Raw genomic sequence first — 21,861 nt, 5'->3', positions numbered from 1 at the left:
GTGTGTGTGTGTGTGTGTGTGTGTGTGTGTGTGTGTGTGTGTGTGTGTGTGTGTGTGTGTGTGTGTGTGTGTGTGCGGGTGTATGTGTGTGTGTGAAAGTTACCTGCGAAACAGGCATTGAGATGTTTTTACTTTTTGTTTGCTTTATAAAGCGTCAGCGGTCAGTGTGTCATGTGATTTACATTGTTCGAAGAGGAAACCGAGGAACAAGTGGTGCAGGAAAGCCAACATACCTCAGTTGACTCAGTGATTGTAACCCCCCTGCTGACAGCTGATGTCATTTTGCTTGAAGTGCAGCATTCCCACTTGCTGACTGCAAATGGGAATGCTGACTGACTGCACTCTAGGACAGGCACAGCCAGTTTTTTTTTTTTTTTTTGGATATGTGTTAAAATTAATCACCCTCATCTGTAGTTGTAACCCCATTGTTGCTATTATTACTTTTGTAACTCATGTCTGTCTACACTTTTTAAAGTTCAATTCATTCTTAAGTTGAATCTTTTTCATTTGCATAAAATGAAAACACCTCTAAGGACTCATTGTTCCAACGTCTTGAATTTATAAAAATAACATTACGTTCCTTTTTCCAGTCTTCCTGGCTAATGTCTTGTTTATGTGTCAGTCCGGAATACCTGAAAGGCCACTCCTCCGTGCCCGGGTATGGGGCACAGTTTGCATATGTGGCTTCATCCCTCAGGGAGTATCTTTCTCAGCACATAGTAACACAACAGGTGCCCAATAAAGAGCAGAGCACACTTACTGGCTGGTGCAGTGTTAAAATTCCCCCACCCCCTTAAGCCACGAATGCTGTTTTTACAACCTGTCTGTTGTGCATCTATTACATCTCCAGGTATAAGTTTGCACTGAGACACTTTAGTTGCTATAGTTTTGTCACTTGGGAACATCTTTAGCTGCTGTACCTTTAAGTTTAGCGCTGTACTCCGTCTTGTCAGACTGACTCCTCCTCACCAGCGTCCCCAGGTTGATGTCACTGTTGGCCATGTCATCGGCCACTATAGTGTCCGTCTTTCTCCTCTCCAGGTACCGCAGGAACACAGGCCGGTTTCTTCTTTTTATTGGTCTTTCCTTGTCCTTCTGACCCCCACCGGCCTCCCTGGGATCCATGGTGAGCCTGTCAGGTCCCCCTTTCCTCGGGTCAGTGAAAGAGATCAGGTGGGTTGAAAGAGAGAGACTGCCTGGGAAGTTCAACAGGTGTACTGTGTTCAATGTGTCCTGACTGCCTGCTCTGCACAGGTAGCTCAGCTCCTCCCCATGTACCTGTCACGAGGGCCACACCTCTGCACTTAGTGCCTAGGCTTTCCTCCCTTTAGACCATCACATCTACCCACCAAAAGGACATTTTGTACCTTGCCTTTATTTAGAGGGTTTACGGGAAGAAAATACTATTGAGGTCATCTCCTTGCTCATGCACTTTAACAAAATTTAAAGAAAAACTGCCTCTCACTTACTGACAAGGTGCCAACTGCTCATGAGGAAGTTAAATAAGGTAGTCATGCAAATGGTCTGGCTGTAAAACACACTGGGAAATTCAGCTTCATATTTACACAATACTGAATGAGATCATTTTTAGAAATCCTATGCGTTTAGCCATAAACAAGTTTACAGGTGCATTTTTCCATATTAAAATTTTATTTAAAAGTTAATTTACACTGATTAAATCCAAACAGTGAAATTTATGTTTCATAAACTCAGTACAAAAAGAGTTACATATGAGTGTTCATTCCTATTAATTTTGTTTAATATGACTTGTAGTCAAATTGGAACCCAAAATTCAGTTCCCCATAGTAAACTATAGCAAAAAAAAAAGAAACCCCAACAAAATATCCTTTTCAGTACAGAAATATTGCTCTCCTCCAAAGTAAGACCATGTGCTGACCAGCATATCACTTACAGTAGCTGGGCCTCCTCTTGCTGAACCAACATGCAGGTGGTCAGTCTAGTTCTGCTGAAGTGTTAGCAAGGCCCAGTCTTGCTTTAATAGTGGCTTTTGGCTCATCTGTATTGTTGAGTATGATGTAGCAAAAATCCACAGATTTTCCATGTAATTCAGGTCGGGCCTGAATCATATGGCCTAACCTGAATCATATGTGCTGGCCTGTTAAGCACATCTATACCATGGTGATCAAATCAAATACTACTACGTTTGGCAGAGTTTGCTAGAAATGACAAACTTCATAAAGTCACCAGAAGAAACAGTGGAGTACTCTAAGATTTTCTAGCACACAGTTTTGCTGCTGTTGGATAGTTGACGAACAACCAGCAGGTGACACGGCACCCCAAATCATATCTGATAGGGGTAACACTGAACCTCAAGCAGCTTCACTTCTGTCTCCTCTCTACCTTCAAGCTCTGGAACTTTGATTTTCAGATTAAATGCACAAATTGCTTTCGTCCGAAAAAGAGATTTTACATCACAGATCAACACTCGGTGATGTGATCCTAACACTGGCCTAAGTTCCTCCTTAGGCCAGGTAGGACATTTCTTGTGACTCTTGAAGCCTTCTACCTTTAGTTGCCTTCTGTGAATAAAACTGTAATGCAAATGAACCTGAGTTAGCATTTTAACAACAGATTTAATTAAGCAACTGGATGTTAGCCATTTACTGAGCATCTTCTTGTCCCATCTCTTCAGGGTTGGCCGGACAGTGCCTGACAGGAAGTCATCCTCATACAAGTTAAGCCCATCTTGACTATCCCTGCGAGATGTAACTCATTAATGATTCAAGTGAAGGCAAGGATTTTTCCTTGACGCTCCTTGACAATGCCATATTATTATTCTCCAAACAGCATTGTTCCCCAGAAACATTATTACATATTAGAGTGCTGCTTATGCTGTCTTATATAGAATTTCATAAAATGCACAAAAAAATCATGCGTCAGTCTGGCTTAGCTGGAGATCATATTACTTATGCCAGTGTTTCCCAACCCCGGTCCTCAAGGCACACTGCCCTGCATGTTTTAGGTGTTTCCTTGCTTCTGTAGGTTATTTCAATTAGCAGATCTTTGCTGAACTGCAATCAGCAAGATGAGGTGGATTAAAGCAGGGACATTTCTAAAACATGCAGGGCAGTGTGCCTCGAGGACCAGGGTTGGAAAACACTGACTTATGCAACAGCAGAAGACACGCGGGAAGGAAGCTGGAGACGTATTTACCTTGGGCAGCCTTTCTTTGCGCGTTGCTGAAACACGAAGCACACATGCAGTAGTGTCACAGGTTTATGAAAGACTGCCAGACCCTAAGGTCATTCTCGGAAACGGTCAATACTGTGAGTCCACGTAGTCTGTTGATATGAGGCTAAGCTGTTGGGCATTATTTTCCAGCTTTCTACCTCTGGAAAGCACATATAAATTGCATACAATAGAAAAGCATAGTACTCAGTCACCAGGGAGTACTTGTATAGGTAGGCCATACAGAATCAAACACTGTGAAGAAGCAAGAGAGAAAACAGCATAATCTGTTTGCATAGAATAATTGCTCTGTGCCGACAGAGTTACATGAGCGTCTTATTTAATATATAGTGCAGTTTGCTACACCTGCTGAAAGACAGAGGCGTACTCTTCTAAACCCAGGACACTTAGATTAAAAAAGTTCATTAGCTTTGAAACAAAATAGTTTTACTTATTTGACTGTCCCCATAGATTTAACAAAAAAGTATCCCAAAATTAAGCTCGTAGTTCAATGTAAATAAAACCAAGTTTTAGGTGGGACCCCACTTCGACACTTTTTTCTCAAAGCTCCATTGGTGACATTTATGAAATGCATTTGAAAGATTTTGATAAACCAGCTTTTATGGCAGCTATGTTGGAAGCTGTGTTCGTCATTTGTTTGAAGAGGGACCAACTATAAAGGAGGCACATCAAGGTGAGTGGGAGGGGTGTTTGCCCAAGGTATATGTACACGTGTGGACTTTGATCATGATGCACTGTGGAGATTAAACCTCCAAAGAAAAGAGAACAAAAGGGTAGGTTGGGGGGAGATTAAGGCAAAAGAACATTGTTGAAGCTCTTTAATGGGATCATAAATCTTAGCTCAGGTAGTTATTGAATATGTTGATGTGGATTATGATACTCTTCTAAACCCTGCCACATTGACAGAGAGAATCTGCCACAACTACACCTTTGCAGGTGTAAAATCCTCCAAGGCAAGAGTGGCGTTGTAGGATTTGTAAGGCCTGGTAATGCAATACTTTCAAATGCAATGGAGTCAAAAAGCTTTTCGGTAATGTAAAGCCGTATTATATTATTGTTAAAACTGAGCAAACATATAGATTACTTGGCCACTGTTCTGTTCCTGTATCCTAGCACTTTCCACTAAGATGCGCTGAGTTGCTGCTATGTAATTGGCCGAGTTGCTGTAACAAGCCATTAAAATGTATGAAGTGATTTGTGAATTTATTTGAATTTTGCAAACTCTTTATCGCTTGCTGTCATCGTTGTAGTCTAAAGCTGATTGTGTTGGAGAAAGGCTTTTTATGGATTGATTGATTTTACAAGATCCCTTTTACTTTGAAAATACAACAGGAAGCTTCCCTGTTACATTTCTCGAACGCACGCGGGCAGAACGGGAAGCAGGAACTGGGAACTGACTGATCGGAGGGGGAAGTGAATATATTACAATGAGATCACAGCTGTTCCGCTCCTCGTTTGGCTGCTTGTTGACTGTTTTTGGCCCGTTTCCCGCTTCCTGCATTAATAAAGCAGTCAGACAAACTGCAGCAGCTGTGCCACATTCGTATTATCCCAGAAAAACGATGCACTATCAAACGGAGCAGAGAGGACACCCGAATTCTCCAGACTACCGCATTTATTTTAGTAAGTTTCATCTCCGCCATGATGAATGGACCTTGTGTGTAACGGCATAGTTTGCTTTCTGTAAAGAAAACTTGCCCGGGTCTCTTAAGTAGCCGTGGCTTCCGGTCGGGATAAATGTTTGACCTTCCAGCTGCAGCCGCGGGTCTTTGTGGTCGTGTTGCGTTTCTTTTACTATTAGAGCCAAATGTGTAAAATTAGAAAACATGTCCACAAGAACGTATGGATTTAAACGATTTACTAGTAAATAGACGAAGTAGTGTGTACATGTAGAGCATTATTCTTTATCCTGCATGCATTTTATGCTTCCCAGAGGCTGATTTAACTAATTGAGACGGTAGGTTTTTGCAGTGTCGTGCTGAGGATTTAATGCAATTCAAAACATCTGTGTCGCATTAAGAGATGCAGTACAGTGGGCTCTGAGAACCAGGGGATCACTACTACAAAATACTACATCTAATGTTTTTTTTTCTCTCACATAATTAGACCATAGCCTACTACAGTAAAACAAATAAACCATTCTGCTTATGATTTTAACTCATTTGAACTCGAATGCATTTCTGTGTTGCCCATGGAAAAAAATGCCCAAATGATCTCTGCCAAAGCTAATCTGCCTTTGGTATGGAGAGACGGCTCCTCCATAACATTCAGTGAATGTCAGTCCAATACGTCTACTCTCAGGGCCCTAAGAGAGTGAGATTAACCAGAGACTAGCACCAACATTTGGGAGTGGAAAGGATGGAATAACCTGGATGCAGACTGCAACTCCATTGAACACAAGTCCTAAAAATGTTAAACATTTTTAGGACAAATGTTTGTTGAGGAATTGAATACTGATTATGACTTGTACTTGGAACATTGTCTGACCAAGTTGGTGATCAGCAAGAGCAGACGGTGGCAGGCTTTTGTGGCCGTCAACAATTATTCCTTAAGCTAGGGAGGCGACTGTTTGTTGAATAAACAAATCGTCAGCATGTCTTGTTTCTTGACTCAAAACAAAGAGTCAATGGCTGAATAAGCTGTTATTGGATTGGTAAAAGATTTTATGTTCGCTTTGGACTATGAAGACTTCCGACACAACGACAATGACTTATTGACATAAAACATTCTCACGACAAAAAAGTAAACTAGCAAAGCGATTTTTCATTCTTTTTGAGCTAAATGTACTCTTTGTGGGGTGATCTTTATGCATGCAGCTTTTTACCTTATGTCTTTTTGTTGCTTATTAACAAATCTGTTTATCTCCTAGAAACCTCTGATGGCAAATACATTTCACCATTCCATGATATTCCACTTACAGCTGAGTCAGAGCAGGTAACTAGCTAACAGCTGTTTGTAGTTTTGTTGAAGTGTGACATATAAACAAGAAATGACTGTGAATTTTCTTTCCCTATAGAATGACAATGTACCTGCAAAAAAACCTAAGAGTGAGAATAAGGTATTATCCTGTTTTAATGCATTATTGGACTATTTTATGCAAGTGGACGTTCAATGACTCGCGTTTGAGCAGTTATTGGCCATCTTATTCACTTCCAGGTGCTGTACAACATGGTGGTTGAGGTCCCTCGGTGGTCAAACGCTAAAATGGAAGTAAGCAAAAAGCTTCCCTGTATCCTCATATTTGCAGGTTATATACATTTTATTAGATGGTTTTTATAGATGGAATAAAATTAAAATGACGACTAGTTTGAGAACATCAGTTTTCTCAAACGTACAACATAGTTGTGCATAAACTAGTTTATAAGCTTTCACTATTTGATTTTATATTGCAGTTTAAATTGTTTAGCTGTATTCCTTAGCAGGATGTTGAATCTTAATTTGTACAAATACTCAGCAGGATATTAGGAATTACAATATTGTTCAAAATTGCAATTATAATTGTTGGACGTTTTTGTTGCTAGTCCTTTTCCACCGCGGCCCTCATGAATCAAAGATGTCTGACAATAAAGCAGGTGTACGGTCGTTTTCATCTTTTCCGGATTAATTCATTTGGACATAGGCTCGCGGTCTGAGTCACACTCTGTCTGTGTTCATCTCTGTTGTAAATGCACGTTTTATAGATAACTGTATTTGTCGCTTCTTTTTCCCAGATTGCAACAAAGGAGCCACTGAATCCCATCAAACAAGACGTGAAGAAGGGAAAACTCAGATACGTGGCCAACATTTTTCCTCATAAAGGATACATTTGGAATTATGGGGCACTTCCACAGGTCAGGAGAAATCTGCAGCGCTTCTTCAAGACAGATATGCTTTAAAGTGCACCGATTTTAGGTGCTTCACTTTGTTAGGTTTTATTATTTTCTGGGTCAAGTACTTTTTTTCCCCCTATCGGTTACAGCAAGTATTTGGTACATTGCAAAATTTTCAAGTTTTCCCACTTTAAAAGAACAGAGAGGAACTTTTTTGTTATAAAATCCACTCTCCTCCTCCTGTTTAAAGAAGAAGAGTACAATCCTTAAAACGCCATCTTTTTTTGTGGGGGGATAGTTTGGGAATACTTTTCTGAAGTACTAGTCCAGACATTTAACTGCGCATTTGTTAGCTGTTGAATATTTGTGAGAAGATTTTGACTTTTTCGTGTTCTTTACTTGCTTGTGGACTTTACCTCTATGAAGACCTGGGAGGATCCCAACCACAAAGACAAAGAAACTAACTGCTGTGGTGACAATGACCCCATTGATGTTTGTGACATCGGCGCCCAGGTAAGCAGACATCTGTGTACGCTGCTACTCATCTCCATGCCTATGAAAAGAAATGTGCACTTTTCAATTCTGTCTCTGATCTTAACTGTTAAACTGTTCAATTTCAGGTTTGCTCCCCAGGTCAGGTGATCCAAGTCAAGGTTCTGGGCATCCTGGCAATGATTGATGAGGGAGAGATGGACTGGAAGGTCATCGCCATCAACGCAAATGACAAAGATGCAGAAAAGCTCAACTGTGAGTGTCGTAGGCAAAAGTTCACAACAGTCATGAGGACGATTCTGGATTAAATCTGTGCTTTGCTGATCTGGAGAGTATGAGAAGGAAGTTCACCTTCTGTATAATAAATAAATAAATGAATGAATGTTTATGATTATGCCAAAGGAAAACATGGAGTCTGGCGGGATTTAGGCTAAGATAATTCAGTTTAAGGTGTGAAATTCATATGTAGATTTGTCACTTACAGACTGATATTTCACCTGCACTGGCCTTTTAGATGCAGACACACAGATAAAAATCACACCAAGCTGCTCAAGTCCACAACAAACTCTTGACAAGATGACTGCAGAAGGCCAAGGGAAAAATGGGCGTGACATGTTGAGATGGCATTCTTTATGCAGTGGCTGCATCACATCTCCAGTCAGGCAGACCTGAAACAGAGGAGAACGAGCTCTGTCGTGAGGAGAGCCCCTAGAGGTCAGAGACTGTAACAGCACCTGTGTTAATTCTGGTTCTCTCCTCTTCCTCTTGATGATACGCCGTGGTTTCTGTGGGGTTGATGAAGGTTGAGAACCCCTGAAGTAGGTACGAAGATCTGAGAACAGCCAGGCAGAGCCGCGCCATATTTGCTAATGGAAAATGAATCTGGCTGGGGCCAAAACCACCTCTACTCGATGGAGGTGGTTTAGTGGAAAAGCTCCTTAACTTAAATACTGACCGTGGTTATCTCAAAGAGGACTTTGGTTGGCCCAGTGAGCAACAGTTCAGTACTTTTTCCCTTTATCCCTCATAAGATGCTTTTGACATTGCCTCCCAACTATGTGGCGGCAGCTCTTGAAGCCTTGTCTCCAGCGCAGTTAATTTCTTGTCGGTGTCCCCCGAACTCTTTAGTAGACTTCAAATCTTCTCAAAGATGCACATTTTTCTACCACATTTTATTTTTCCATCCAAAATTCCATTATTGTGCTCGGATGCAGCACTCTGAGCAGTCAACTTCTCTAAGAATAACCTTTTGTGTCTTGCGAAGGGTCTCTGTGATCATCTGCATAATTGTGTATTAGTTATCCTTTATAATTATCTAATGTAATGCTTTCATTATCGTAGTAACCATAATTTGGGGTATTTAATGGCAGAAAGCCATAATAATCTCAATGAACTTGTTTTATTTCACAGTTCTGAATCTATTTACCACGTTTCATGGTTTGACCTGAAAAGCTGAATTGAATCAACTTTTTGTTCATATTCTAATATATTTATAAGCATGTTTAATACTGAATGGTAATGAGATGGCAAGCAGCACAGACAGTAACACCACATTAGCTCTATGTACTTTAATAGTTTATAACCATTGAGTTTTCATTGTCAACATGGATTTATTGATATTCGGCGCTCTTTAAACATATTGTGTGTGTTTCTTTTCCACTAAGGCCAATTCTTAGAATCCTGAGAAACTTGCCTTTGCAGGTTACATTTCATGTGTAAACAGATAAAATCCACTTTATCCGTTTCATGGAAACCCGAGTAATCTCCAACTCTGTTTTTCCCTCTTCCCCTCAGGTATAGAAGATGTTCGGAAGAGCCGACCAGGTCATTTGGAGGCTACTGTCGAGTGGTTCAGGAAATACAAGGTGCCCGATGGAAAGCCAGAGAACCAGTTTGGATTCAACGGGGAATTCAAAGACGAGGTCGGGTTTTGAGAATAAACAGAGCGCAGCAGCTGGTGGACCGGGGCGGCGGCAGCTCAGACCAAATGTGCTGAAATGGATTTCTCTCTGCCGACAGGATTTTGCAGTTGAGATCATTAAGTCCACCCATGAGCACTGGAGGGCACTTGTGCAGAAGCAAACAAATGCTGGAGGGATTGAGTGGTAAAGCAAAGCAGATGTGCATGTGAAATGGGTAACGGAAAGTTGAACTTGCATCATTTTTTTTTTCTTCTCCTCAGCAAAAACATGTCCTGCTGTAACAGTCCTTTCCAGTTCAGCGCCGATGAGGCCAGAGCCGTCGTTCAGTCGGTGAGAGCTTAAAAAAAAACGTTTATGGCAGCAACAGTGGTAGATGGATCTGGTTCTAAAATTAACATCAAAGCATCTTTGCCATAAATGTTGTACTTTTGCTACGAAAATTAATTGTAGCTAAAGAAAGCAACTACTCTTTTCCAGAGTAGATACTTAATGAACTATAATTAAGTGCACTAGTTTAATTAATTCATATAGGGTCAAAATTATACACACGGGTTCAAATATATACAGTCTGTTATGTTAAAGCCTTATTCCAAATTGTATTAAATTAACCTCTTTGTACAAAATTCTACACACCCTGTTCAAAAATGAGTCATTTTATAACCTGTTTGGTTTCAGGACCACATCAAATTCAGGTTGAGCTGGACCTGTGATCTTAAACTGGGTCTAAGCTGCAGAGAAAAGTCAAAACAAAGTAAAGAAAACAAATCTCTGACTCTGCAAGGAAAACATCACTCAGTCCATGATGCCGAGTCCTTTATGAGAAGTTAGAGTTTTTGAAGTGGAGCAGATCTAAGCAATGCTGGATGCTATGAAAAATGTGTAAAACTGCACTATGCCACTGTCTGAAACTCAGACACCAATGTGGATATTGTATTTAAAGTTTTAAAGAACCTGTGGCTAATAAAAGCAAATTAACAAGGAGCAATTTTGTAACATATTCTTCTGAATTTTCTAAAAACTACGTAAAAAAAAAAAAAATCTTGAAATTTGAGTCTGGAAAAATATTGAATTTTGAACATGTATGAACTCTGGCACTCTAACCAATCTGTGCTTTTCTGGTCTCTTTGTAGAGGCCCTCAGCTTAATGCTGCAGCTGTCGTTTCTTCATAGTTGGAGCAGAGTTGTGTTGTTTAGAAGCCTCTAGTTGATTCCTTCCTGCCACACTGCTGTCAAAGTGATTAAATCCTGGGCTTCTCTGACCATGCACCTTTCACCCGAAGGCTTTCAGCTTCTCCATGAGATGCACATTTCAGCCAGCAGGTGTCTCGCAGTAGAAACCTTTACAGCAGGGGTCCCCAAACTTTTTCCTGTGAGGGCCACATAACTTTTCCCTTTTCCAGTGGGGGGCCGGAGTCCGTTTGTAACGGAAAAGGTGTGACGATTGCAGGAGTGCCTAAATGTCAAAATATATTGTTTTCCAGAAAGCACAATCAAATAACATTCTCTGGGTTCTTAACAGAAAAAAAGTCAGGAAATAAATAATAGCACTATTAATGAAATAAATAATAACCAAATAACCCTCTCTGGGTTCTTCACAGAAAAAATCCAGGAAGGATTATAGTCCGTATTTTCCGAACTATGAGCCGCACAGTGCAGCAAATAGTTTTTTTGTTGTTGTTTTTTTTTGCCAGTATACATACACGTAGATATATTTGCCGCTCCAGGTTTTCCTCAACAATGCAGCAGCAGTAGAGGGGGGCGGACACCCAAAATTTGAGTCATAACGGGTCAATAGAATATCACATTTATTAGGGTTGAGAAAGGAAAAGTTGCCAAGCTTAGATTTAACTGAACTGATTACGGTAGTTTCCGAAAGACTTGGAAATTTTGCTGCGGCCCGGGGGAGAGGGGGAGGGGGGATGAACAGTCAGATAAGGTTTCTACTTGTTGGTGTTCCCACTAAATACTGAATATGCCCTGTTTGGGTCGCCTTGGCCCTTTTATCACAGCCTGTGGGGTTTTCCCTGACTGGGAACGAGAACACAACCGGTTGAATGTGACAGGTAGCCAATCAGAAAGCGCTATGACGTCAGAACAGAGGGGAATCCCAAACAGCTGACATATCGGTAACTGAGAGTCCGGTGGATATCGGAGATCATATGTGGAAATAATTATTATATGTAAAGGTAATTATTATATGTTTATTATGTTTATTCAGTTAAAAATGTTAACTATGAAAAAACATCCAAATCAGTGCAGCAAATAGAGCGGCTGCTCCCGTCTTCTTTCATCCACCGCCTTTTCTTTTTGTTACATCTTTTATCTCTTAAAATGACTCCACAAATTATCACTACTGCTTCTACATCGTCATCCGTGTTTGGTTATTCTAAATTCCCGCTATGTTGGGGGTTTTACTGGATTATCCTCTGGAATCGGGATGTTTGTGACTGGAATCGGTTTGTGTTGCTCCTGCCTTGGACACACAAACTGATCGAACCTGTTGTACTTTATCAGCTCTTTGGTCTCAGAGGTTTGGAGAACCGACAATTCTTAAATCTTGCCGTCTAAACCAGACTTAAGACTGGTTTAGACGGTATTGTTCAGGGGGCCGGACCAAATGTGGAGGCGGGCCGGATCCGGCCCGCGGGCCGTAGTTTGGGGACCACTGCTTTACAGTGTTAATGTTAAAACTTCACTGTGGCGAATGACTGGTGGTACAGCAGTTCTTCAGTTTGAAAGGTTTCAGCCCGTTTCCTGTATGTGCCTTTTTTTATTTTGTATGGAGGACGGCAGTTTGGATCCGATGACTTGATTAGTTTCGTTTTGACCACAATCCCAAACATACTTCCATACTGTTTTTGGAATGGCAAGAACAAACTAACCTTTGGTCTCTGGGAACTCCTTAATTTTTAAGAACCCTGAAAGAAACTATGTTAGTGACCACAAACCAGCCAATTCTATCAAAATGTCCAAACATCTAGAGAAAAAGTAGTTGATAGCTGCACAAAGCAAGCAAGTTCTCTGCAGACATCCAACTTGACATTAGTGGTGACATATGTTGATATTTAAGCCTGTGTGTGTAATTCTAACTAGGAATGGATTAAACAAAATCAACAACAAATTCAAACTTTTACATGCAAGCCATGGTTTTTAATCATCTTTGCGACCTGGAATAGATAATTAAGAAAATAGTCAATCCTCCAAATGAATGACATCCATACTCTTGAGTATGTGAACATCTGGGGTGGGGGGGAGGACAGTAAATCCAACTTGGAATCTAATTTAGTAATCCGCATCTCAATGATTTCACTTTCAGGCTCCTGCTTTTGGTAGTGCACATCCTGTGTCTGCTGAAGGTAAGCAGAAAATAATTTTATCTGTCAAACTCATGTTCTGTGCTTAAATTTCTGATTTCATCCTAAATATCTTCTCGTCTCCTGCAGTGGACAAATGGCATTTCGTATGAAGTTCCCTTGGAAACATCAGATCGTCTTTAACATGAATTGAAGTATCATGCATCCTGCTGCTTTTTCTTGTGTGCAGGCAGATTTATTTTTTATACGTACTTGCAGTGGCGTGTCATATATAAACTGTATGGGCCAACGAAGACATGCAACACTTGTTTTTGGGTGACGTTATTTTCCTTTTAAACGATACACTAAGTTGGTTGTGCACTGGGGTATATTTGTTGGTAATACTTGGGAGAAAAGTACGTTCTCACCTGAGAGCAGTGACCAGAAATTGGATTGTTTTTTCAACTACAGTCATTTTGTATACAGCAAGAATATGTTTCTAATATTGGATAATAAAAAAAAAATTTTTCTAAACATGGCTTCTGTGCAGCTATTTTTTATTGTCCAGTTAAACTTTATTCACCTTAATAGGGTGGGGAAACAAAATGAAGCTAGTTGCTTTAAATAAATATAAGTTTTATTAAAAAAAAAAAAAAAAGGAACACCCACATGTCGGTAACATCAGGAATGATACAATTAACAGCTTTCAAATAAACTGCATTCAGTACATTACAATACTTACAGTATTAACAGCCAACCTCATTTTATTGTTTTAGCATACCGAACTTTGAGAGAACTTGGGCAAAAAAAATGTTTTTTGTTTTTTTTTCACTTTTTCTTCTTTCTTTTTTTTTAGTGTCTAACTGCAAAAAGACCAAGTGTGTACAAACTGCTGGCTTAACCTCGCTCAGTTCAGCACATAAAATGTACAGGTTAAGTCAGGAAAGTCATTCAAGTAAAGTTGACTCACTCAGAAACACTCTGAAGCATCTTCAAGTATGGCTATGCTTTAAAACCCGCTTCTGGTGCCTCGGCTTTCTCATCGACAACCTGCTACTGTAGCTGGGTCCTGTACAATGATATCCAACCTTTTTTTTTTTTTTTTTTTTTAATGAAGGATTCGTTTTACAAAACAATTATAAACCAGAGCCTCTAAAGAACTGAGCTAGCTTCTATAACTGTAAACATTGCTGTGAAAGTGAGTGTAGTATTTACAAAACTTCCTGGATAATCCATTATCATTTCATTTCATTTACCTTGAAAAGCTCCAGTTATTAATTTTTTAAAATTTATTTTAAAGGTCATATATGTGGAGCCAAGGGTCTATTTGACAGAATAAAAAGAGCCCAACATGAATGTCAGTGAGTTGTACTCCTGCAATACAAATTCTTGCTATGTACAATGTAACATAATTTATTTATTTTTTTTAAACACATGTACAATTTGTTTAAATAAAACATTTTTTTTTTTACTACATACTACTCTTACTAAAAAATAAATGAAGTGCTTTCAAAGAAATCAATATGTGAAAGAATTGGGGAGAGTTTCCGTTAAAGTACGACTGATATTCAGTTAAATTGCCATAATTAAGTGGAAAAAAATAATTAAGTTGCTCAGTGGTTATAAATTAAATTTACTAACATGCAGGCGCAAAACGTGCAGTCGCATCAATCATTGCCGTGGTCTCGTGTGGCAAAGGCAAACAAATTGCTTTAACTTAGTCAATATCTTTCCCTTTTGACAACTGAGTGCATAAATGTTGATTAATTTCGAAAATACCCTCTCACTAGCTAAAATAGAAATTTTGCAGGATAGCATGTGTTTTTCATTTGAACTTATGTGAAATCTATTAAACAAGAACACAAGTCAGGATTCAGAACAAGTCCCCGACTGTAAAAAAAAAAAAAAAAAAAAGTTTGAACACAGATTTGCGAAAGAATTAATTAAAAATGTCCCTGATTTTACAGTAATGTTAAAAGTTCAACTAATATTTTCAAAACACACTGAAAGTAAAAACAAGAGCTTCCTTTTTGCCTTTTGGTGGCCTAATATTGTGAAAGTAGCACACAGGCAATAACCGATATGTAATAATCCTATTGCCGAGCTAGTTTTGAGGTATACGACAGGTTTACGCTGTACATTATTTATAAGCCTTTTCATTTCGTCAAAAATTTCGTCACATTGTACATTTCTACTAGGCTGAATAGCACCTTGTTGAAATTAATCAGTTGAAACCTAAAGAAACACAATGACACCCGGCATAATTTACAACATAAATCCCAAAAGTCTAATATGGGTAATTAACTTACTGTACAAATCGCACCTGTCCGTCTTAATTCGATCACAACAGCAAGTCAGCTGCCCTCTGACACTGAGCTTACCCTGTTTTGTGTTCCTCAGTGTATAAAAGCACCACAGACATAAAACTACATGTAAAATTCACAAGCCAGGATATTTGGAGAATCTACAGTAAGGAGCTATAAAAACAGTCACAAAGAACAGCAAAGTAAACCTGCTAAAAACTAAAGAGAAAATATATATATTTATATTTTTGTCCCCAAAATGTTTAGAATGCACCACATGAATGGCTCAATTTTACAGTATAAATAAACACCAGATAGTGATAAAAGCACCAATAAGATGACAAGTTAATTTTCTTCCCAGGTACTTGAACTAAGTACAACAGATGCATCTCCATAAATTACAATATTACTGGGAACTTGAACTCATCAATTCATTTCGATTAGTCTGACATATATCACAGTTTTCTGTTACTTCAGGTTGCTATGGCTGCCAGCAAATAGTGAAACGAAATAAAATTCATCTTCTTCTACATAAGACCAACAAAAAAAAAAGGATTTTAAAACAGATATGGATGTAAAATGGTTTACACAATCATGGTGTACTGCTGACTTGGTATCAGATAGCAATGAGTTATTTGGCCTGATATTTTTTTTCTTCTTCTCTATTTTGTTGGAACTGCTCCAATAGCAATAATAATAATAATAAAACATATCGCTGATGTTCTCAAAAAGTATTAAAAATGTTTTAAAAGACTATATGTCTATAAGAGTGCATAAGAAAAGCCTCACAAGCACAAATATTTCTCTCAAGATAAAACTTTTACATACCACTTCATTATAAAGATACATTAAGTAGTGCAGCTGTATCACCGAAAAACACAACACAATAATTACATTTATTCAAAATGAAACCAAAAACAAGGGGAAAGAGCAGATTAACAATCGCAAACACACTGTTAGATTTTAAGGTTTGCTACAATCAATAGTAAGAGCTTAAAATGATCATTAGATCTTTTATTATTTATTTTTACAATTACTTATATAGCTGCTCCAATATTAATTGATGTAAAGTTGAGAGGAAGGAAAAATTTTCCATTCAGTTATGACTTAGGACCCAAGTCATCTGCTGGTTTTGATCCACTGTGTTTTATCAAGTCAGCATAATGCAACACTGTGCTGACGCAGAAATTTATGCAAAAAGCCTCAACAAAGACGTACTTTAATATAGACCCAGATTTCAATATGAAAAAACTTTTTGATTTGTTTTTTTTTTTATGAAGAAAAGCTAAGAAGCTAATAAATTAGTTTACATTTGCAGTAAGCCATAATCACTGAAAGCAACAGAAATAAACACTTCAGATACACCACTCTGTAATGGGCCTATTAAATGGGTTTAACTGCTTTGCTCTGAATTGCTAAAATAAATTACATTTTGGAAGGTATTCTAATTTACTGAGATGCACCTGTACATATTTGCTATACAGCATGATCAGATTGTAATTTTTCATTTAATGTCTGAAACATTAAACTCAAAAAAAAAAGAAAAAAAAAAGTGCTCTTAGAAACACTGACTTCTTAAAAATGATGGAGATGCTCATGATTTCACTGTCGGGTGATTTTAGACAGTGACCAGTAGATGAACTGTGAGTCTCTTGTAGAGTGTAGTCTGGTTTTAGTGTGAAGGCATTTGAAAGTGGTGATAAGCATACTTTTCAGCACCGTGAGTTTTGAAAGTCAGTGTTTTATGCAAATATTAGAAATTTTGTAAGAAAAATAAAGCCACCATTAAAAGAAACTTTGTTTCCAGCTGAAAAAGTTCCTTGTGTGTTAGACTGAAAGCACCACTGTTTTTCTGGTATTGCAAAAGTTACCTCAGTAGGATCAACTAGTAAAGCTCGGTTGTGTGAGAGTTGAGAAACGTAGCACATTTGTTTTTCCATCGCAAGGTTGCCGATAGTGATTTGATGCATGTGGTTTGGGTTGAAGCACCTTCAAGTTCCTTAGAGGCTGTTTTCTACACAAACTGACTGTAAGGCCCTGTGACCTTGGTGAATGCATATGGAGTTGTCATGACGTGAGTATTAGTTGTGAACGATGATGACGATCCTTCCATTAGTGCCTTTATGAAACGCTTGTATGGCGGTTCTCCGGTAGCCTCTGAAGACTCCGAATGCTCCCGCTTCCCCCCCTTCTTGCTGCTCTTACTCGGAGTCCCTTCCCCGCCATTCCTCTCGGCCTCTTCCTCCTTCTCGCGAGCCTTTTCTGCCATCTTAGCTTCCCACATGGCCAGCCCGTGCTTTGCCTCATTCAGATTCTTGTGCTGGTAGAAGACAAGGGAAATGCGTGTTGGGTGGTTGCGGTCTGGGTTTTTGAGGGGCGTTGTGGCATGCAGCTCTCGTTTTGCACACTCAATGAGTACAGAGCCATGGCTTGGAGCTACAGCCACACCACCGATTTCAGGATCCAAGAAGTTGTGCTCGTTGTCTGACCACATTTCTGGTTTTTTGGGGGTCGTGGGTGTCTGAGGCGCTCCAGGCTCCGACTTAATATTGGAGGCAATTTGTCCACCATTGGAAAGACCCAACCCTGACTGTGTTTCAGGGTTTAAGCAGCCACTGCTGATTTGAGCTGGGAGCATCTGTGGATTAGGCATGGCCACGTCTGTATTAAGTTGCATAGGGAAGGAATCGCGGCCTGGGATGTGTGGACTCTGAGGCAAGTATGAACTTGGGTATTCTCCAAACTGATTGCCTTTACTTACAGCAAGTGCATAATCCATGCCACCATGAACAGAGGGTGCTCCTGTTAGGGTGTCAATGAACCGGGCATCTGAGGTTCTGTTGCTGCCAAAAGGACCATAGTGTCTCATGGGCTGAGGTGGACGCATGGCACTGTAACCATTGACTTGGAAGCCTGGTTGACTGTACCTAGATGGATAATTGAGCTCAAAGCGTTGTTGGACACCATACTGCTGCTCGGGGAAAAACGCTGGCCGCTGTTGGCGATACACATCCAGCTGATTTTGGTTTGGTGCATAGAACTGATGGTAACTTTCAACAGGCATTCCTCCGTTACATTGGTGACCTGGTTGTGGACGATTTGGCCCATTCATGTATGAGTTTGGAAGTGAAGAGAGGAAATGGCTGGCTGGTGTTGATGGCTGAGCGGTGTACATGCTTCCTGGCTTTGGAGAGCCTGGAAAAGAGCCAGGACTGTTAGAGAACCTTGGGAGAGCAGTGTTTGATGAGGAGGGGTAAGGGGGGTACATGCCCTGGTGCTGTGGTTGCTGAAATTGCTGCGGCATGACCCCAAGGGGATATGATGGGTGACCTGACTGAAGGGGGGCTCCCAGAGCACCTAGAAAACAAAACAAGGCCAAAAACGTATGAAAACAAACTGATTTCATGTCACATTTTACTAGTCAGTCTTTTCATTAATTAAATAGTGCTGTGAAAAAGCACTATTTAATTGATTTACTGTTTTCACTTTGAGCCACACCCTTGTTTTGAAGTTGGACTGATCGAAAGTTACTTCTACTAAACGATTATATGCAGGGACAGGTGTAAGGTTTGTTTTTGTCTGGGTACACCACTACAACACTTAAATACAGTTGTTAGGAACCCAAATTGTATCACAATATCAATTGCATATCGCAGTAAAGCTCACATAAATCAAAAATGATTTTTAGGTCATATCACCCAACCATATTTTAAAATGGGAGTTTCCCAAAAAAAAGTCTTTATAAAATGTTACTCTACCTGTAAATGGAGTGCTCTGGACAGTGTTCTCATAAGTGCCAGCCTTTGCCTTGGCCAAAAGGGCCTTTTCTGCCTTATCATTTGAGCTTTCCAGCATGGCATTCTTGTTGGCAGCCGCTTTTCTCGCATCCAGTTTCTTCTGCCGGCAAGACTTGGCAGGCTCTGCAAGCATGCGCACCTGACGACGGAAGGCACTGAGGACTTGAATGGCCCCTGATTTTATTTTTTCCTGCTGGCCCTCCTCACTGCCGAACTCGTCGGTGCTCGAAGCCTTGTAAAGAGGTAAGACGTGGAGCTGCTCATCTTCTGGTATCTTTCCAATTTCTCGATTATCCTCCCTCGTTAATGTGCACACCTAGGAAAAAAAGGTACATGCCAGAATAAGGTAAATGCAGCTTTATTCAGATTACATACAGGTGCACTTTATATATTATATAGATTACATTTCTTTTATTAATACTATGGATATGATTCAGGGTCTTTTATTTGGTATCTCTGATTTTCATTTGAAAAAAAGTTGAAAACAGAGAAAGATTTTCTTTCTATTTCAAAATTATCCCCAACTATGTGTTGACCTATTAGCAAAAATCCCAATAAAAATATTTAGATTTATAGTTGCAACAAGAGGAGATATGACAATTCTATGGGAGCATAAATACTTTGACCAGGGAGTGAGTGTAAAAACATGTTTCCTAGGTCCCCACGCTTACCACAGTGCTTCCTCCCTGCATGTTGTGGAGGTCTCTATGAGCATGGGCACAAAAATCCAAACATGCAGTCACTCCGGAGAAAGGCCGTCCCTCCTTGATCCCCAAGCGACAATCTGGGGCCCTGTGCTCATGTTCTACCTACGGACAAACACAAGGGGAAATACAAAAGCTTTAAACATTACAAAAACCCTGTCAGAAATGTAAGAACTGTTTAATCTGTCTAATCTATGTTTAGCCAGACACAAAGCTTTCTTTGTGCAGATCATATTCACACACAATCCTTCAGACGTGTAGATTCCGTCACGCTATTATCAAATCTGATCCTTTTTAAGACACATGGAGCAGAAAACAAATCTTGTACATGATAACAGTTCACAGCCTTTCCCACAGAACTATAGTGCACTCTTTTTAAGGTCATATTAAGATTTTTTTGCGCCTGCTTATTTTACTAAGTGCCCTCACTAAAGTCAGAAAGTACAAATTTCACAACATTACTGAGAAATTATGGTCTTATAATAATTTAAAAGCCTGCTTGCTTTTGCTTATTTGATATGAGGATCAGCTATGTCTTTTATTAATGTGTATGTATATTATTTTAGTAGATAAATAGGAAATTATTTGATGTATTGAGGTCTTATAAATACCAAGATATACTCACCTGGTTTCCATAGGCTTCAGGGGCCATTATTTTATACAAAGGACCCAGTAATGTTGCCAAATTCTGAAAACCTTTCTCAAGATTCTCTTCCTAAAAAACAGAATGTTTAACATCAAGTTAAATATAAGTGTTTTGAATTTGGCTACAGCCATGATCCTCAACATCATTTCTATTAAATACCTCTCTGACATCGTCTCCTAGAAGCTTAAACTTCCTTGGGATTTTGCTTCGGGCAAACTTGCAGCCATTATAGTACATGCTCCAAGAGCAGCCAAAAGAGAAAGACGCGCCGCTGGCTTCAGGATTAAAGCCCTGGCATGCACAGGTCCTCCTGAAAGTGTACAGGTAACATTGACAAAACAAACTTAGCTAAAATACTTTGAGTAACAGAATAGATTTACACTGTGGGAGTATATCTTGAACATAATGCATTTCTAATATTTAAGTCTGACAGGTGTATACAAAACAACTAAATATAACTAAATAGTTATTTTATTTAAATAATCCAGTTAGCAAAAATACATATGGACTCATTAAACATAGTGATGGATTAAAGCATTTATTTCTTTAATTTCGATGACTTGCAGCCAATGAAAACCCAAGATTTAGTTTGTCAGAAAATTTTAACACAATAACACAAAATGATTAAAAAAGGTTTCTAGCACAAAGGATCAGCAGTACAGTCTGTTCATGTACTGTATATGTACTCGAAACATTCAGGTTCATTTTGCATCAACTATTGTATCAGTGCAACATGACATGGATGGTAATCTCTCTGTGACTCTGTTGAGATGTTCATGGAGGATGTGACTATGATGCAAAGTCACATTTTTAAAAAACTTTTTTAATATATATACATTTTTATAACAACAGAAGGTAACATAGTTACTTGATTGTGCTACAGGTAGCACCGTGTCCCTGGAAAATACATCATACCTTAACAGAAATTAAATGTTTGAAATCTGTTTTATTGTGAAGCCATATGTTATGAATTTCCCTTTTTGAACAGAATAACAATTTACCCTTTCCATAATATCTTTTAAATGCACCTGTAAACTACTAAGATGTAGTTATTTAATTATAAGACACTTCTGAGTACTGCAATGCTGTAACTTACTCCTCATTGAAAGCGCAGCGTCTCTGTGTATGAGCTCCGTGTTTTGTTAGAGTTTCACTCAGCTCGAGATAAAGGCGGTCAGCCAAGCTGGGCTGGATGCCTTCCCAGACCAGAATTACAATTATGATGCAGGCAGTGTCACATCTGTGACCGGTACGTTCACGCACCAAAACCAGTAGCTTTTCCTCTACACTGGATCGCCGAATCACCTGAAACAGAGCACACACACAGGTATCACAGAAATATTTAAAGGCAGCCAATTTATCAGATTACAAATAAAATACAAAAAAATAAAATAACATTTTCATACCCATTTGGCTATGGGGCATCCTTGTGTACTTTTCCCCTCCTTGCCGGTGTAAATTACTTTCTCAATCCTGATGGCTCGCCCAGTGATGCCAGACCTTCAAAACATAATAAAATGTTAAGAAAAGACAAACAGAAGTTGCAAAACATTGTCAGCTTTCCTCTAATGCTCTATTAATTTGTGGATTACCTTTTCTCCATCAGCTCTCGAATGCCAGCGACAGTAGGTGCTGAGCCCAAATGAGTGTAATATGGACCTTCATCCTTCTCAATGATTTGATCT

At 39.3% G+C, this 21,861-nt stretch overlaps 3 protein-coding genes across 3 annotated transcripts in view; 1 reads left to right on the top strand and 2 right to left on the bottom strand.

Annotated features, from left to right (window-relative positions):
• arhgef38 (Rho guanine nucleotide exchange factor (GEF) 38) overlaps nt 1-1,329 on the bottom strand; it is a 13,408-nt gene extending 12,079 nt beyond the window's left edge. Inside the window, exon 1 of the mRNA XM_008412084.1 lies at nt 921-1,329. Coding sequence (XP_008410306.1) covers nt 921-1,125 — 205 coding nt within the window. The 5' untranslated portion in view covers nt 1,126-1,329. The remainder of the gene's footprint in view (nt 1-920) is intronic.
• A 3,237-nt stretch (nt 1,330-4,566) lies between these two features.
• Nucleotides 4,567-13,264, top strand: ppa2 (inorganic pyrophosphatase 2). The gene is made up of 12 exons (XM_008412072.2): nt 4,567-4,833; nt 6,080-6,144; nt 6,227-6,268; nt 6,367-6,420; nt 6,921-7,040; nt 7,446-7,532; nt 7,640-7,766; nt 9,306-9,433; nt 9,531-9,616; nt 9,694-9,763; nt 12,750-12,789; nt 12,877-13,264. The coding sequence occupies exons 1-12, from the start codon at nt 4,638-4,640 to the stop codon at nt 12,897-12,899; spliced, it is 1,038 nt and encodes a 345-aa protein (XP_008410294.1). The 5' UTR covers nt 4,567-4,637; the 3' UTR covers nt 12,900-13,264.
• A 282-nt stretch (nt 13,265-13,546) lies between these two features.
• Nucleotides 13,547-21,861, bottom strand: part of tet2 (tet methylcytosine dioxygenase 2) — a 28,327-nt gene continuing 20,012 nt past the window's right edge. The window contains exons 3-10 of the mRNA XM_008412058.2: nt 21,769-21,859; nt 21,583-21,676; nt 21,273-21,481; nt 20,336-20,486; nt 20,156-20,245; nt 19,498-19,635; nt 18,788-19,142; nt 13,547-18,386 (exon numbers count right to left, since the gene is read on the bottom strand). Of these exons, the coding sequence (XP_008410280.1) occupies nt 17,044-18,386; nt 18,788-19,142; nt 19,498-19,635; nt 20,156-20,245; nt 20,336-20,486; nt 21,273-21,481; nt 21,583-21,676; nt 21,769-21,859 (2,471 nt within the window). The 3' untranslated portion in view covers nt 13,547-17,043. The remainder of the gene's footprint in view (nt 18,387-18,787; nt 19,143-19,497; nt 19,636-20,155; nt 20,246-20,335; nt 20,487-21,272; nt 21,482-21,582; nt 21,677-21,768; nt 21,860-21,861) is intronic.

Source organism: Poecilia reticulata, linkage group LG1 (assembly GCF_000633615.1).
Source record: "Poecilia reticulata strain Guanapo linkage group LG1, Guppy_female_1.0+MT, whole genome shotgun sequence".
Classification (NCBI taxonomy): domain Eukaryota; kingdom Metazoa; phylum Chordata; class Actinopteri; order Cyprinodontiformes; family Poeciliidae; genus Poecilia; species Poecilia reticulata.
This window is presented reverse-complemented; position numbering and strand designations above follow the sequence as displayed.

Coding starts and splice junctions, on each gene's coding strand:
- ppa2 (XM_008412072.2), top strand. CDS start 4,638: ATGAGATCACAGCTGTTCCGCTCCTCGTTTGGCTGCTTGTTGACTGTT. Junction 6,269..6,366: donor AACCTAAGAGTGAGAATAAG/GTATTATCCTGT, acceptor ATTCACTTCCAG/GTGCTGTACAACATGGTGGT. Junction 9,764..12,749: donor CCAGAGCCGTCGTTCAGTCG/GTGAGAGCTTAA, acceptor TTTCACTTTCAG/GCTCCTGCTTTTGGTAGTGC.